The sequence below is a fragment of the Piliocolobus tephrosceles genome, chromosome 9 (genome assembly GCF_002776525.5).
Source record: "Piliocolobus tephrosceles isolate RC106 chromosome 9, ASM277652v3, whole genome shotgun sequence".
Lineage (NCBI taxonomy): Eukaryota > Metazoa > Chordata > Mammalia > Primates > Cercopithecidae > Piliocolobus > Piliocolobus tephrosceles.
In genome coordinates this window covers 34,154,216-34,170,230 of record NC_045442.1, presented here as the reverse complement: position 1 = coordinate 34,170,230, position 16,015 = coordinate 34,154,216, and the positions used below count along the sequence as shown (strand labels likewise).

The 16,015-nt window shown below is 54.4% G+C and overlaps 1 protein-coding gene and 2 long non-coding RNA genes across 7 annotated transcripts in view; 1 reads left to right on the top strand and 2 right to left on the bottom strand.

The window, feature by feature from the left end:
* Positions 1-5,977, bottom strand: part of LOC111538783 — an 82,949-nt gene extending 76,972 nt beyond the window's left edge. For all 5 annotated transcript variants that reach the window (XR_002730461.2, XR_003306570.1, XR_003306571.1 and 2 more), the window contains exon 1: positions 5,767-5,977. This is a non-coding gene — a long non-coding RNA (uncharacterized LOC111538783). The remainder of the gene's footprint in view (positions 1-5,766) is intronic.
* Positions 1,118-2,265, bottom strand: LOC111538784. The gene is made up of 3 exons (XR_002730466.1): positions 2,058-2,265; positions 1,395-1,466; positions 1,118-1,233 (listed from the first exon to the last, which is right to left on the bottom strand). It is a non-coding gene; the product is annotated as an uncharacterized LOC111538784 (long non-coding RNA).
* A 1,601-nt stretch (positions 5,978-7,578) lies between the features above and the next one.
* On the top strand, positions 7,579-11,301 carry NKX2-3 (NK2 homeobox 3). Its single transcript, XM_023206186.3, has 2 exons — positions 7,579-8,253; positions 9,757-11,301. The coding sequence occupies exons 1-2, from the start codon at positions 7,896-7,898 to the stop codon at positions 10,497-10,499; spliced, it is 1,101 nt and encodes a 366-aa protein (XP_023061954.1). The 5' UTR covers positions 7,579-7,895; the 3' UTR covers positions 10,500-11,301.
* The last annotated feature ends 4,714 nt before the right edge of the window (positions 11,302-16,015 follow it).

The window sequence follows — 16,015 nt, the reverse complement described above, 5'->3', positions numbered from 1 at the left end:
CTGTCTACAGCCACTCCCATGCATGCTTACTGACTTACCAGTCGTGGGAGGTATAAGATATTCACATCTGCCTGTGTACATGCTCCCTCATGTGGGGGCACAATACATACATATATATACACACGGGCCACCCTTCTACTATAGTAATGTGGAGGGCATGACACAGGGAGTTTTTAAAAGTCTAAATTTCAGAATATTTCAATGTAATTTTATTACTTTCAACAACACACACAGTCATTACAACTCTGGCAATAAAATCTATTCCCTCTTCTCTGACTACAGCTTAGACAGGCGCTTATGGAACCACTTTGGACAAGACTAATTGTAATGATCCCATAAATTGCCTTATAGAAATAGTGCATCTGATAGTCATGGAACTTAATTTTCATCTTGGATCATATAAACATTTCTCTCCAAATCTCATGTCACTACCAGTAATTCCCATTATTGTTGAGGGGAAAAAAAGGAGGGAAAGAATTTAGAATGAGTGTTGGCCAGCCCTGTGTTAATGACCACATGATCTGAAATAGTAGAGCCCTAATGTGGAGTCTACATTTATGGGCAGTCCTGAGTGCCTTCTTCCCCATGCTCATCCACATGTGCACTCACTAATGTGTTCACACAGGAAAGCACTTTCCTCTTCATTCAAGGAGAAAGACAAGTCTGTGGAAATATCTATATCATGTCTCTATCCACCTACTGGAAACCTATATTTCTCAAGAGATGAAACTGCCACCAGTCTCAAAACTATGGTTGCAGCTGGAAGGTAAAGGGTAGAGGATGGCTGGCTGGCTGCCTGCCACGCATCTGGGGAGCCCAGCTCCCAGGAGAGAATGCATGAGACTTAGTCTCCTCTCAGGAGGCCAGTGACTCAGTGACCCCCACTGGCTCCAGTTAGGGAAAAGGTAGGAAATTATTGGTGGACCCAGAGCAGCTAGAGTGTTCAGTCCTTGGCTGGTGTGAGAAGCCAGGGACCCCACTCTTTTCTCTTAGATTTGGCCCCTGCATTTTAAGGCAATCTCTGAAACACCTTCAGTTGGGGTGATCTCAAGACAATACAACCCCCAGGCTAAAGTGGGGCTGTTGGGAAAGAAAGGAAGGTCAGTTTGCTCTCACTTGTGTGTGGTGCAGTGGGAGCGGGTGTTCCTGGTCTGGAAGCCCCCATCTGCTCTCAGCGATGCCTGGGGCCCAGGTCTCATGGTCACCTCCAGCTCTGCTCTGGTTCTCTTCAGACTGCCACAATAGAAGGAAACGGAGGCTCCTCGGGATCTGCCTGGAGGGGGATTTCCATGGGCAGGGCAGCCAAGCCTGCCACCTGGAGCCCCACAGACCAGCTAGGGCCCACTGCTGAGGCTACCCGGGAGTGGGGGCTTGGGAGGTGGGAGAGGTCTTACCAGTTGGAGCAGGGCACAGCGTAGCTTCCCTTTCACAAACCAAGGGGTGCATGGGCATTCTCCCGAGCAGCCCTGAGGGTCAGAAGCAGACGGGTGGGATGGGGGAAGGAATGTGGGGCTCAGGAGTGAGGTCTTGCTCAGTCTCACCCCACCTTGGCAAAGTCCTCCTGTGCTGCCCTGATTCCCTTCACATCAAACATCTGCAGGGCCACGATCAAAAAGCCTGAGAGCATCAGAGTGGAGGGGTAAGAAGGTAGGGAAAAGGGGGAATTAAACAAGATAAGGGGAAGAGTAAGGAAACAGGTAGGAGGGAAACAGGTGGGGAGGAGTGGAAACAGTGAGAAAGGAAACTGAGGAGATGGCGGAGGAGGTGAGGAAGAAAGGAAGTGGGGGAAGGGCATAAAGGAAAAGGGGTGGGAGAGTAAAATGGGTTCCCTCAAAGAGCGAGGGGCTACGAGGGGGAAAAGACTAGCAGTGAGGGAGAGGAGGACTGCAGGCGGAAGAGCGCGCGCGTTTTAGGATCCCCGACTCAGAGGCTCTGCCCTGCCTCTGGATGTGGCGAACCTCAAGAGGTAAGAAGGTCCTTGCCTCTGGTTGACAGGAGCGCGGAGAGGTGGAGGGGAGTTCGAGAACCTAGAGGCAGGTTCAAGGACAAAGGCGCACCTTGTGCAGGCCGACCAAGTCACTCTAGCCCTCTTCGCTAGGGCCCTGGGCCGTTGGCAGGCGGATGGAGAAAGATGCCCCAGGAAAAAGCCCAGCACTGCTAGGCCCTACGTGCACTGGCTTGGAGACGCGGCGCCAGGGACGGGCAGGGCACAGTGAGGCCCGGAGCCCTTACAGTCTTTGCAACCTGGAGCTACCGAACCGGGGCCCTCCGACCTGACACGCCTGCGAGGCTGCGAGGTCCAGAGGTTGGACCTGGTTCCTAGGGCGCGCCACTCCTTCTGACCCCTGTGGCATGTGTCCTGGCGCGCCGCACCAGCCCGGTGCCTCTGCCCTCTCTACTGTTCCCTGTCTGATTCTGAGCAAGGCCAGCAGCCCACTGTCCCACCCCACCGCCAAATCTCCGCTGGGTCAGGTGAGCCGAGCCGGAACTGCGCCGGGGCAGTGGTGATGGCTGGGCGTCCCTGCAGCTTCAGGACCAAGGGCAATCGGGGGGCTAGGCCCGCAGACCCGGCCGTCCGCTGACGCAGCGAAGGTCTAGCCGAACCTTGGGGATCCTTCTCCCAGTGCCGACCGAAGACCCGGTCCTCCGGGCTGGACGCGGAGAAGGCCCGATAAGACGTTACTTAAACATGTTACTTAAACAAGACTGCAGTAAACGTTTCTTTCCAAGTGAGAAAAGTCTTTTTCGTTCTCAGACGGTTTGAAGGTATTTGTGCCAACGTGACCCCCAGGGAGATTTAGAGGAAGCTTTCTATGTCCTAGGAAGCTGAGATCCCACGGAGCCGGTTTACTGTTGAGAGCAGACAGTTTCGAGTAGATAGCGCTGGAAGAAACACGAAGAATCTCTCTTGCTTCTTGGAACGCGATAACCACATTTCTCTCTCTATTCCCCCTCTACTAAAAATCAGAATCTGCACGAAGCAGGCAGTCGCTCTGGTTCAAATGAATTAATTTGCCAAAGACTGCAGCTGCTCTTCTGAAGTCAGATTACAATTTAAAAAGTTTATACACATTGAAATTTCGCTACGGAAAGTTAAACGCACGCTAGCAACAACAACAAAAAAGGAATGCATTCAGAATTCCAATTTAATCCTCAAGTTAAAACTGCTCACTGCACACCCAAACAACGCACACAAACAGTACAAATAAATGTCTGTATGCAGGAGTCCTTTATTTAGGTGTTTTTTGTTTGAAAAAGTATTGAATTGATTTTCATTCAACAAAGATACAGTCTTTTCGACATGTTTTATTAACAGAACTGGTTTTGCTAAAGAAAGTGTAATTTACATTTTTATCTTTAAAAATTTTGGAGGGGCAGATCCACGAAGATAGCTGTGAAGCCCTCTCCCTGAGAAATCGAAAGTCACATTCTCAGCAAAGATCTGCAATTTACAAAGAACTATACAAATCACTGTATTTGGACTAATTTTCTCACAGGAAAGAGAAACAGTGGTTAATTTAGAAAACTCAATTCCAAATAAAATCTAGAAAAATTTGGCATTCCTACAAACACATGCAAAACAAACTAAATGCTTAAAACAGCATTTCAAAATCTCTTTTTATGAAATTCCTTCAACAAGAAAAAACCTCCCAAGAAATTAGACCAGTTTAATGCCTTCTAGGACTCACCAACCCAGTTGACATTTCTTTGAAAGCACAAAATGTATTCATCCATCTCTTAATTAAAATGCTATTGCTTCTGAATTGCTTTTAAAAAAAATTGGGTAGCTTTCTAACATTCTTTAACAAAAAACTAAAGCAAAGCACACTTGCGCATACACACACACACCCCACCACCACCATCACCACTACCACCAACAAATTAACAAAAACCCATTTAGTGGGTCTCTCTCGATCTCGTAAGTTGACATTGAAAATGAAACTTCTAGAAGAGCAATAAAAAAAAAATATATTACCCTGAAATGTTTTGGCTGAGTTCATCACAGGATGATTTTTCATGCTTTAATGGAAAAATCACTTCTGATTATAGTGTTACATTGTTACATTTTGATTAGGAAGCCACAATAACTTTCAACTTGTTTGTGGCCTTGGTTATATAATTAAATGACCATTTGAATAGCTGAGAGAACGGGATAAGCAGTGGCATTTACAACTAAAATTATCTATTATCTGCCTATATTTATATGTACATTAAGCAATGTTTGTGTAGACAATAACAGTTATGAGAACACTTTACAGTTTTCAAAAAATTGTCATATTTTTCATTTGATAATGCATTTATTGTAATGGCTAGCATGTGGTTCCTTAAAAAAGAAAAAGGTACAGACGTTTATGTCTCTATACAGCACTTCCCCTTCAAGGACTTTACCACCGTTTACTGATGATCTTTAATCATAGGGTGGGGTAGAGAGCTTGTATAAATGTATGAGGTGATGAAAGCGTAGGAAGGCAGATACATACACTCGATTAAAACAAAATCAAACGCTTCCATGGATGCAGCCATCCTTACTTTATCTGACAGTAATTAGCTAAAGTGTCTGGAACGAAAACATATTATTAGTAGAGCACAGCTCGAGGATTTCAAAGATCTCCTTTTCAGACAAGAGAATGCAAATGCCCCAGAAGGCGATCGTAACTGGATAGGCGTTGGAACCAGATCCCACTCTCTGATAAGAGACTCCTGCGGAGCGACTGCTGCTGTACAACTACCGCTCTGGAGTTCTTCTCCTTTCAGGCCCGAGGCTGTCGCGGGTACAGGGTGCGCGCGCGGGAAAAGGAGGCCACCTAGATGAGACTGGCCCGGCAGGGATCCCTGCGGGGAAGCACAGCCACTGGGGAACCAGACCAAGGGAGTCTGAACAATACTGAGGAGGTAGCTGGAGACAACCCAAACCCCTGCTCTGGGCATAAAACTCAGATCAATCTCAGGGATGCGGTAGCAGATAGAGGTTTTCCGCAGGCTGGAACAGCACTGCGCTGGGCTGGGGATGGGGAAAGGAAGCGGCGATAAGGCCTAAGCGCCACCCGCTAGGCTCCTTCGCCTGGGAGTCCTCACAGGCCCTGGTGGCATACTGAGGAGCAACCTGCCCAGGGTCCTCAAAAGACAACCGCTTAGGCCTGGAGCAAGGTACCTGGCCCGGGGGCGGCTGGGGAGGCGGGATTTGGGGTAAAGGAGCGCCCGCAGGCCTGCTGGTAGGGAGGAAACAGCTCCCTGCGTGAGCTGACAGAGACGCCCTGGTGGGCTCCGGTGGCAGCAGCGCGTCTGTGGGCGTGTATCCGCGATCAGGCGCTGGAGGGGCGCTTTGTCCTGGTCGCAGTTTTAAGACCTGGATTGTTGGAGCTAGATCTATGTAAGGCCTAGGAGCGAAGCGAGGCTGAGACGCAAGGGAGTGTAACAAGGAGAAATGCAGGCTTCGGTTGGAAACTGGGGAGAGAGATTGTTTCGATAGCCTTTCTCCTTTTCTTTTTCTAGAATCATGAAATCACCAGAGGAGAAGAAAACTGCGGACTAGAAGAGAGCAGAAACATTTCCCCTGAGACAGTTTTGCCCCGGAGGTGGGTTGGGGAAGTGAGGCTGGAGCTCAGCTTCCTGCTTGTATGCTCGGCGGCCACCGTTATGCACACACACTCAAGGTCCGCCACCCGGCAGTGCCGTGCACCCCTCCGCCCCCACCTCGAGATCTTTGCGCCCGAGCGCTCGGGATCCACAGCAAAACAAGGCACATTCCTCCCTCTGCAGACTCACCGCCTGGTTGTAGACACCGGTCTGAGCCTGGGGCGTCAATAGTTTCAGGATTTAAAACAGAAAGATACCGGGCGCCCCTGTGGCTGAGGAATGGCGGTTCCGGCGCAAGACCCTGCCCACAGAGGGTCTCTCCCCACTGCCTGCGGGCAGCCGCCACCTAAGTACTCCTGGGCGCACGTGGCCCGCGTGGCACCCCAGCTCCCCCGGCGGACCCAGGGGCTGCCTCTCCACAACATTTCCGCTCCCTTCTGCAGAGCCCCGCCTCTCCCCCCTCCCGACAGGCTGTTCTTTCTCCCCTCAACCTTGAGCATCCACTCCTGTCGCCGTTGCGGGACCCGCGTAGCAGCCCTCCACCCTCCTACCCACTCCCAGCCGGTGTCTTATGCCGCTCGGAGGCAATGTCCACCGTTCCTGCACCTTTCACCCGCCCCTTCCAGGTGAGACGGGTCTCTTCCAGCTCCGCCATCCTGACGGCCAAAAAATTGCTTGGAGTGGCTGAGGCCTGATGAGGAGAGCCACGGTTGAGCTGGAACTGTTCCCTAATTTTTAAGGCCAGCGCTGCACACGGGTCTTTCTACGGCCCTCAAAGCAGCCCCCGCTGCTCCTCACTGGGCTAGGCCTGGTAGAGAGCAAATGCCTGCTGTGGAAGAAGATGGTCCCCTACCAGCGCGGAGTTTCCAGAATCTGTGGGGGACCGCATAGACTCCCCCAGAAAACAACCAGGGCCTCATGAAGGTACCAGAAGGCGTGTAGGTAGAGAAAAAGTAAAAGCCTGTCGGAGAGGCAAGGCCTACATTCAGGCTCTTGATTTCAATAGGCGGAAAAGAAGGCCGCCAAGGCTGGGTCACCTCCCTTGTGAGGACAGATCCTGCTCTCAAAACCGTAAGAAGCCACCCAGTGTGTGCCACACTCCAGCCACGCACCACCAATGCAGTCAACAAACACTGCTTGACCTCCCATACAGAAAAGCAGCAGTTGACACGTACTGAGCGCGTAACATGCGTGAGGCCCTGCACTAAGATTCTGGGGTGTTTTGCTTCATTCAGCCCTAGCAACAACCAAAAAAGGTATTACTGCCTTCGTTTATAGACGAGGAAACAAACTTAGAAATGCCCAAGATCACACACTGACAAGGCCAAGCAAGAGCTGTCCAATACCAAAGTTTAGTCATAACTCTATCTTCCTTTCACATACTGCTCTGTGCACCTGCTGCCAGGGATACAAGGGCAAAAGCAACCCCAGGACCCTGCCCTCATGGAGCTTACAGTCTAACTGGACCGACCAGGCAGGTACCTACAGCTATAGAATTAAGTGGGAAGTGATAAGTGACACGCGTGTCTTGCTAACACAAGCTGCAAGTTCAGAGGCTGAAAGAGGGGACTTCCGACTAGACGATCTAGGAGCTCTTCCTCGGAGAACATTTTCCACTCGTGGACGCTAAGGGTCAGAAACATGTTCCAAGCGGAGAGAAAGCTTGAGCAACGGCAACAAGTTGAAAACGGACATGTCGCCCACCCATAGACAGATAAAACACTCCGTCTCCTCGTGGATCCAGCGCCCGGTATTTACCCGCCAGGAAGTTTTCCTGCCCCGCGCAGCAGCTGAAAAAACCACACCCCTGGGGCATCCTTCTCTGGCGTTGTTCGTGGACAGCAAGCCTCCCAGAACTGGCCTAGGTCGGGAAGGTGCAGCCACGCGGGAATCAATGGTTCAGGAACCGGATCAGTGCAGCCTCGCCCGCAGCGTCTCGGACTTCAGGACTCTATACTAGTCCTTGTCTATTTCTGGTAGAGCCGCAACATCCCACTCGGCAAGAGCAGGGGGCGTGGCCCACATGAGCCGGAACCTATGGGGAGGGAGGTTGGGGCGCCGGCCCCGCCCCCCGACGTGACGCAAGTCTCCCGGACAGAGGCTTCGGAGCCCCGGCCCCAGTCCCTGCAGTGGCTGTAACAAAACCCAGACCCCCAGGTCCCGGCCAATGGAGGCGATTTAGACTGGAGTAGGACCGCGTCTGTCAAAAGCCCGACTCTGCAGCAGCGGCGGGGTCCAGGAGGAGAGCTGGAGCCGCCGCGCTGCCTCCCCGCCCCCGCCGGGATTTATTATTTGGACTAGACAATTAAGTGGCCCTGATGATGTTACCAAGCCCGGTCACCTCCACCCCTTTCTCAGTCAAAGACATTTTGAATCTGGAGCAGCAGCAGCAGCACTTCCATGGTGCGCACTTGCAGGCGGACTTGGAGCACCACTTCCACTCTGCGCCCTGCATGCTGGCCGCAGCTGAGGGGACGCAATTTTCTGACGGAGGGGAGGAGGACGAGGAAGAAGAGGGCGATAAATTGTCCTATTTGAACTCACTAGCCGCAGCCGACGGCCACGGGGATTCAGGGCTGTGTCCCCAGGGCTATGTCCACACGGTCCTGCGAGACTCGTGCAGCGGGCCCAAGGAACATGAAGAGGAGCCCGAGGTCGTGAGGGACCGGAGCCAAAGTGAGTAGAGGGGGAAAGAAAACGCACCCGCACACCTGGAGCAATGGCAGAGCGCACACAAACAGCCCACAAACCTTGCCAGAGCGGCTGCCCACCCCTTTACCCTTTGGCTGGGGCCATGCCTCCGCCCTGGTCGCGAACAGCGCCACAAAGCGCAGGTACCTGCGAGGGAGATGGGGCGGAGAGACAAGGACGAGGTGACCCTGACAACTACTCCTCCCCAAAGGGGGAAATGAGGGAAGGGAAGGTGGTTACTACTGCCCTGATGCTGAGAGGCGACGTGGGCTCAGCGCCTGGGTCCTCATAACTGGCAGTATTTTTGCTCTTCCCTCCCTCCACCCCACCAGAAGGTTCTTCTCCCAAAAGGGGCAGGAGCCTGGACCTTTTTCGTTTTCCCTCTAGGGTGAGATGAGTTCTCTTAGCCCAGGGCAGCCACCCCTTCTTCTCCGAAAAGACAGCCCAAGCAGCCTGTGTCTCTCTTATCCGCAGGGGGCAGGAACTTTGGTGGAGGCCAGTTGGGTGGTTTCCTCCCTTCTCTGCTTGGAACTCAGCGTCCTTGAACCCGTGGCACCCGGTAGAGAGTGAGGAGATGATCGGAAAGTGCATGGGAACACTGTCTATTCCGCGCGACCACAGCTCTCACATCCCTAAGGCGCCGGCCTTTTTTGAAAATCCGTAACGTTTTGCTTTGTGTCCCAGGCTGCGAGCCGAATAGAAAACGCGCCGAACTTGAGTCCGAGATCTTGGCTGCTCACATCGGACGGGAAGTAAATTGATAGGGAGATGGGATAATCAAATAAAGTCCCCAAGGAAGTGTATTTAAGAGGACAGAATCTCAGTCTTTTTCCCCAAGAGGCGGTTTGATGTGGCAGAGGCCAAGGCCTATGCTCTCATAGTTCCCAGAGCCTAAAATCGGCATGAAACTGTCTATAACTAGTCAATCAAACTTCATTTTCAGAGGGTACACGGACATTGTCATCACATTTGCGTGTAGTCTTTCATAAGCCACACACACACACGTCCCTGGGCCATGCACAAGCGTTACACTCGGAACAGATTTTCGCTCAACCCATGCCCACCGGCCCACTCATACCAACCCGCCTCACACCTTCAGTTATCCTTGGTGGAGTAGAAGGCAAACGAGTTTGCAAATACTGTAGTTATTATGTAGCTGCAAACCTTCATCCTGAAAATAGTCATTAGCACGTCGAGCCACACATTTAATACAGAGTAATCTCTTCTCTCGCAGATGCTCAAGATCCAAATAAACACGCACTAACTACCCCTCTCCAGGAAACGCGCCTCCGCCTGCTAAAGGCGTTCTTTCGGTACTGGGGCTGTTGCAGGGTCCCACAGCGCCAGGAGCCACAAATGTTCCCAAAAGTCCAGCCATTTACTACCGCACGCTCTGCTCAGCCACCAAAAGGGGTCACGGTGCTCCAGGACAGGAGCCGCGGTGCGGCTGGGAACAGCTAAGGACGCTGTTGTTTGCTTCTTCCGCAGAAAGCTGCCAGCTGAAGAAGTCTCTAGAGGCGGCGGGAGACTGCAAGGCAGCGGAGGAGAGCGAGAGGCCGAAGCCACGCAGCCGCCGGAAGCCCCGGGTCCTCTTCTCGCAAGCCCAGGTCTTCGAGCTGGAACGCAGGTTCAAGCAGCAGCGGTACCTGTCGGCACCCGAGCGCGAGCACCTCGCCAGCAGCCTGAAGCTCACGTCCACGCAGGTGAAAATCTGGTTCCAGAATCGCAGGTACAAATGCAAGAGACAGCGTCAGGACAAGTCTCTGGAGCTGGGCGCACACGCGCCCCCGCCGCCGCCCCGCCGCGTGGCGGTCCCGGTGCTGGTGCGGGACGGCAAGCCGTGCGTCACGCCCAGCGCGCAGGCCTACGGCGCGCCCTACAGCGTGGGCGCCAGCGCCTACTCCTACAACAGCTTCCCCGCCTATGGCTATGGGAACTCGGCCGCGGCCGCCGCCGCAGCTGCTGCTGCCGCCGCGGCCGCCGCGGCCTACAGCGGCAGCTATGGCTGTGCGTACCCGGCGGGAGGCGGCAGCGGCGGCGGCGGCGGGACCTCCGCGGCGACCACTGCCATGCAGCCCGCCTGCAGCGCGGCCGGAGGCGGTCCCTTTGTGAACGTGAGCAACCTAGGAGGCTTCGGCAGCGGCGGCGGCGGCGCACAGCCGTTGCACCAGGGTGCTGCAGCCGGGGCCGCGTGCGCTCAGGGCACCTTGCAGGGCATCCGGGCCTGGTAGGGACGGGGCGGGTCACGCGGCAGGCACCCAGCGAAGCCTGGCGCCGCGGGACTGAAGCTCGAGAAGGGCCTGACGTAAAGGTCAGGTCCCCTCGTTAAAAAAAATATATATACGTCTCGCTCCTCAGGGCTTCCGATCGCAGCTCACTCGAGGCCTGGGGAAGGGGTCTCAGGGGCAAGGAGGATGACTGGGTCCGGTCGCCAGGACTGTCTCTGAGGCAGAAACGCCGCTGGGCGCTGGAGGCGACGATAGCCCCGACCCTGGCAGCGAGGGGAGTGCAGGAGGCTAGGACCCTGGCCGCGCTTGGTTCTTCCAAAGTGAGAAGGGCTTCTCTCCCTCTGCCTTTCCGCGGCCTCCGCGAAGCATTGGCGGGGAGCCCAAGGACATAACAAATTAAAAGCATGAAGGAGAGAAAAATGGGAGTCGTGGCTTGAGAAATTCCAGGCCCTACCGATTCTCTGCCCCCTTTGCGGGCCTGGAGCGCCATAGCACAGTCGATTTCGTTTCCCATTTGTCTCCCCTCCTTAGCAGATACCTCGGTCCAGATCTCCGGACTGTCGGGGGACGCAGGATTCTTCGAGGAAGACCAGCCGAATGAGATCAAAAGTTGGGGGTAGGGGGAGGCTGAACAAACTCGAGACCTGGTGGCCCACCGGAGGTGTTACCGGGTTTCCTTTCTGTTTCGTATTCTGTATTCAGCATATGTTATCTATCTATCTATCTATATAACTATAACCACACGCCGTGTACACACCCGCTGCCACACACTACAGGAGTCAATAAACAAGGTGCAATATTTTCAGATCGTTGGCCGGCTACAGAATTTGTTTAGCCCCCAAAAGTGGAGAGGAATCCTTTAAATAGGGCCGGAAGGGGAGGAAAAGGTGCGAGGGGGAAAGCCATCCTCTGTGGGCGATTGCAGGCCTGGTCTCCCATGAGCCAGGCCCCAGGCTGTAAGTCTGGTCTCTTCGTGGCTTTGTTCATTAATTTCTGTTTACTCTTGTGGGCTGGACAGGTCGAAGGCTCAGGGCCATTTGAAGTCCCTGGCTTTGCAGTTCCCCCTAAGTTTTACCCAGATGCTCGGACTAGCTATATAGACCTGCGTTCGGTCAAGTCTTGTAATCTGCCCCACCTCGAGGGTCGCCAGGGAAAAGGAAGCCTCGCCCCCAGGCCCAGCTGTTGGCGGCGCGAAAGCAGCCTCTTCCCCGGCTGCAGCCAGGGCTACCAACGCGCCTGGGGGTGCTGCGCTGCGCCCCGCCGCGGCCGAGCTCTCCCCCTTGGCCGCCCTCCCTTCTCCCCCGGCGGCCCCGGCTTTATGCGGCTCCTTGTCACTTGCGGAGAATGCCTGTGCGAGGCCTGTGCTGCCACACGGCCGATTGTGAGCGTGCCAAGGCGGGTGAATGGGGAGGCCTCAGAGCGCCGCGCCATTGTGGGGCCGGGTCTAGCTGAAAGGCGGCTCCGGGCCGGGAAGGTGCGGAAAGAATAGCTTTTTATTGGAGTCCCGAACAAAAGGTGTGGTAGGAAGGCGAGGTCCCCTGCGCGAACAAAAACCCCAGCGCGTCGGATTGACGTCCCCCCCGAGCTCCCCATTGCTTCTCAGAGCGGGGGCTTTGTGCAGCAGTCTGCTCAACAGAGGGACGGAGAAATGTGCGGGGGTTTTGTTCCCCACTTTTTGTGAGCTGGGGGAGGGGGCGGCCAGAGGGACGGGGGCTGGGCGGGCAGCAGGGAGGGGAGCGCTGATTAGGCCGGGCCGGCCGGGGCGCTGAGATGTTCAGCGGGAGTCGGCGGCCTGAATGCTGGGTCATTATTGCTACAAGTTTAGCAATTTCACCCTTACAGGAGGGGGTGGGGCTGCTAGGCTGTGGCGGGGCCTACCGGCTGGGGAGCTGGAGAGACGCGAGAAGGAGGAAGAAAAAGAAGGAGGGGAGGGAGGCAGGCAGGCAGGCAGGCAAGGGAGCCCTCCGAAGTCCTCTGACCGCCCAGGATGCGACTTGGACACATCCGAAAGGGCCTAGCGGGAGGCTAGAGAAGCGGCACTTGCGGGGCGAAGACCTTCCCTCGCCTCTTAGGCGGCAGAAAGACCCCGGAGCCAAGCATGAGCCAGTGCACGAGACTGCAGGTCTCGCAGCAACTCGCAGCGGCGTCCCTCCTCTTTCACGCCACCCCCAAACTGGGACACAGCCTCCCACCACCGTGATGCCCCAATCCCCTTCCCTACCTCGATCCCTCTTCTGGAGCCATTACCTTCCCATGGATTGCTTAGGCAAAGGGCTGGAGAGGGAATTCTTGGCTCCTTACTTGCTTCTCACAGCCTGCAGCTGCAGACTCATTCATTCATTCATTCATTCAACTAGGTATACTGAACACCTACTATGTATTCACTTGTACTGTTGAGTTGCTGGGAACGGTGAAAAAAAAAGTGTCCCTAGACTGGTGGATTTTATTTTCAGGTGTGCAGGTGTGGGTGGAGGGAGGGTGAGACAATAAACAAATGCAAAAACAGTAGATGAATTCTAAAAAGGAAATAGAACCAAACGCTGGGAGTGGAGGTCTTTTCAAGTAGGCGGTCGGGAAAGCCTGTTGAGATTACATTTAAGTCAATGCCTGAATGACAAAAGGGAGTCATTCCAACAGTGCTTTGCTATCTCAGCCTCCATGTCTCTGCACATGCCCTCCTGTCCAGCTGGAATGCCCTTCCACCCCCATTTTTCTGGTGAACTTTTGCCTCTCCTTCAAGGCCAAGCTTCCTTCCTGAACCACCTAAGTGGAGGTAATCACTCTCATATTTGTGCCATCAGAGTCTTAGGTACTTTCCAATATCATAACATGGTGTCATGCAAAGATTTGTTTGTCTCTCTCCCTCCACAGGAGACATGTGGAGGGCCAGGTTGGCATCTTTTCCCTCTGGGACAGGTACCACAGTAGGAGCTCATGGGGCCGGGAGGGCTGTGAGATGCCCTCTGGGCTCCTTCAGCACCTCTTGCCTGGTTCCTGCTGCTTGAATTGCCCAGGTGCTGTTGAGCTGTGGCCTTGGCTGCTGGCCTGGAGGGAAAAGTGGAACTGGAATCTTGGCTTCCCTGGGCCTAGTCAGGACACTTGGCTGGAACCCATTTCCAACCCAGCAGAAGGTCCCACCTCTTCTGTACCCTGTGATACTGCCTAAGAACATCCCTCCCCACAATGTTGCACCTCATCCTACAGCTCAATACCTAGGATAGAAGGCTAAGATCTTGGTAAAGACCTTGACCTCAGGACACAAAGTTTGGGGCCTGGGGAAAACTAGGATGTGTAAGAAACCCAGGACCTGCATCTGGGACCCAATTTGACTTCCCCTACATTCACTAGGTGCAGGGAATGGAAAGTCAACAAGACCTGGGCCAGCACCCTGTGAAAGCTCACTCCCCAGGTGGAATTTCAGCACCTTCACTCTAGGAACTGAAGTCTCTAGGAATAGCTGCGCTTGCTCCACTGGGGGTTTCCTAAGTAAGCAGCTACTTTGCCTCCAATTCAGTCCCCTATCCTGCTGGGCCTTGGCCTCTCAGTGCTCCCAGCACCACACACCCACTTTCCTTGCTGGGCTTCCTCTTGCCCTGTGTTGGTCTTCCTTCACTGTGCATTCCCTCTTGCTCTGGAAAAGTGGCTTGTGATCCTCATAGAGGAAACAGAACTGGTTCTGTGGATTGGCTTCCGCAAGTTTGCGTGTCTTGAGATACTCGAAGCCAGCCTAGACCAGCCTGCTGCCTACCCTGCTCCGGAGCCTGCAGTTTCCAGGTATAAAATAGCTCCCATCATTTCACTGGAGGATTTCCCTACTGCTCATTGCTGGGGTTCCTCCATCGGAGGTTGAAAACCCTTGACCAACGCAGCTACCTCTTCCTTGGGCTCCCTCTCCAGGGGAAAAGTTCCCCCTGACAGGATGAACTGCTGCTTCATTAAATTGTCCTGTGAGCCAGGAGGAATCAAAATCTACCCATTAAACTTGGAACAGGCCAAGTAAGTTGTTCCTCTGGGCTGTGGTTTTTGAGATCTATGGTGGAGGGAAAGGTGAGCCACATGATACCAGAGGTCGCTTCAGGTTCAACCCTCTTGAGTTCCCTTGGATGAGTGGGAACCCCTCCCCACCCACTAAGCTCAGGGTGGGTTGGCACCACTGGTGGAAGAAGTGGGATAGGCTTTAGGTGGCTAAAACCTATTTTCCTGCAGAGCCTGATCTTGAGGAGTTAAGAGGATGAACTCTGAAGTCAGACTGAGTCCATTCTATTCTCAGCACAACCAGCAGTGGAAACCTTGAGTAAGTTAGGAGTGCCCTGAACCTCAGTTTCTTCCTCTATAAAATGGGTATGCTTGTAGCACATTTTTTTGTTGTTGTTCCTACAGTAAAACATGCAAATAGTTAAGTATACAACTCAGTTAATGTTAATATAGTAAATCTTCGTGTATCAATCATTTTGGCTTTGGAAGTTAAATAAGATGATCAAGCTCAATACCTAGGATATTGCCTTGAGTTCCAGGAAGATGTCTAGGACGCTATTCCGCCCTGGAGGCACTCCCAGCTCCCGGGGGTGAGGGAGTGGGGACAGGGGCGGGGAGGGGGGGGACCTGGACAGCACAAGGACCGAAAACCCCAGCTCTGCGGGCGCGCCTCACCACGGAGATCTGGCAGAGCCATTGCGGGTAAACCTGGGACAGGTAGCGCCCGGCGGGGTCTACAGGGCTTTGACTTCCGCTGCATCTGGGACATTCGACAGAAGGGGAAGGTGGAAGGACGTTTCCTGAGGGAGGCACGAGTCCTCTCTAGCCCACCGCTGCAGGAAGGAAAGCGTAAGGAGGGGAAACCCAGCGCCTCTCCGCGGGGCGTCTCCCGGGCCCGCGGGCACCGCCCGGGTGACTTGGGGCCGCGCCTCTGCCAGGGTGGGGCCGGGTGGGCGGGCGCTTTCCTGGAGACTGGCGCGTGCGGGAGACCGGGAGGTCCAAGGCCCCAGTCGCAGCCGCCCAGTTCCTCGCTTTCTGGTTCAGTACGCCAGTGGGGACTTCCCGGGCGCCTCCTCCCAACTCCAGGGGCCCGAGCCCTGGAAGGACTGTGATTTGTCCGCGACTGGAGAGACTTCAGTGCTCAGCCTCAGTCTGGCCCCGCGCAAGAGAAAAGAATCCTTTCGAACTGCCAGAGGCAGCGCAGGTGCCACGGGGCGGGGCGCCCGGGGGCCGGCCACTGCTTCCCAGGCGGGCCCGGGGCGGTCAGAGCCAGCTGGGCCGGGAGTGCCCCGGCGAGCCTCGGGAGAGCCTAGCCGACTCTGCGGGTGAGAGCCCAAACTGCAAGAGCCAGCAGTCCTGAAGGTCGCGGAGGTAGGACGTCCTGGGTGGGGCTTAGGGGACATGGGGAGGTCTCTGCAGGGAATCCTGGGGAGGCGTCAGGGGGAGGGGGCACTGATCTCTAAAGCACGTTAGCTTTGTTGAAAATATGCCCCCACCCCACTCCACCTAGATTGTAAGGAACAGATTAATAACAGCTGAGGTTT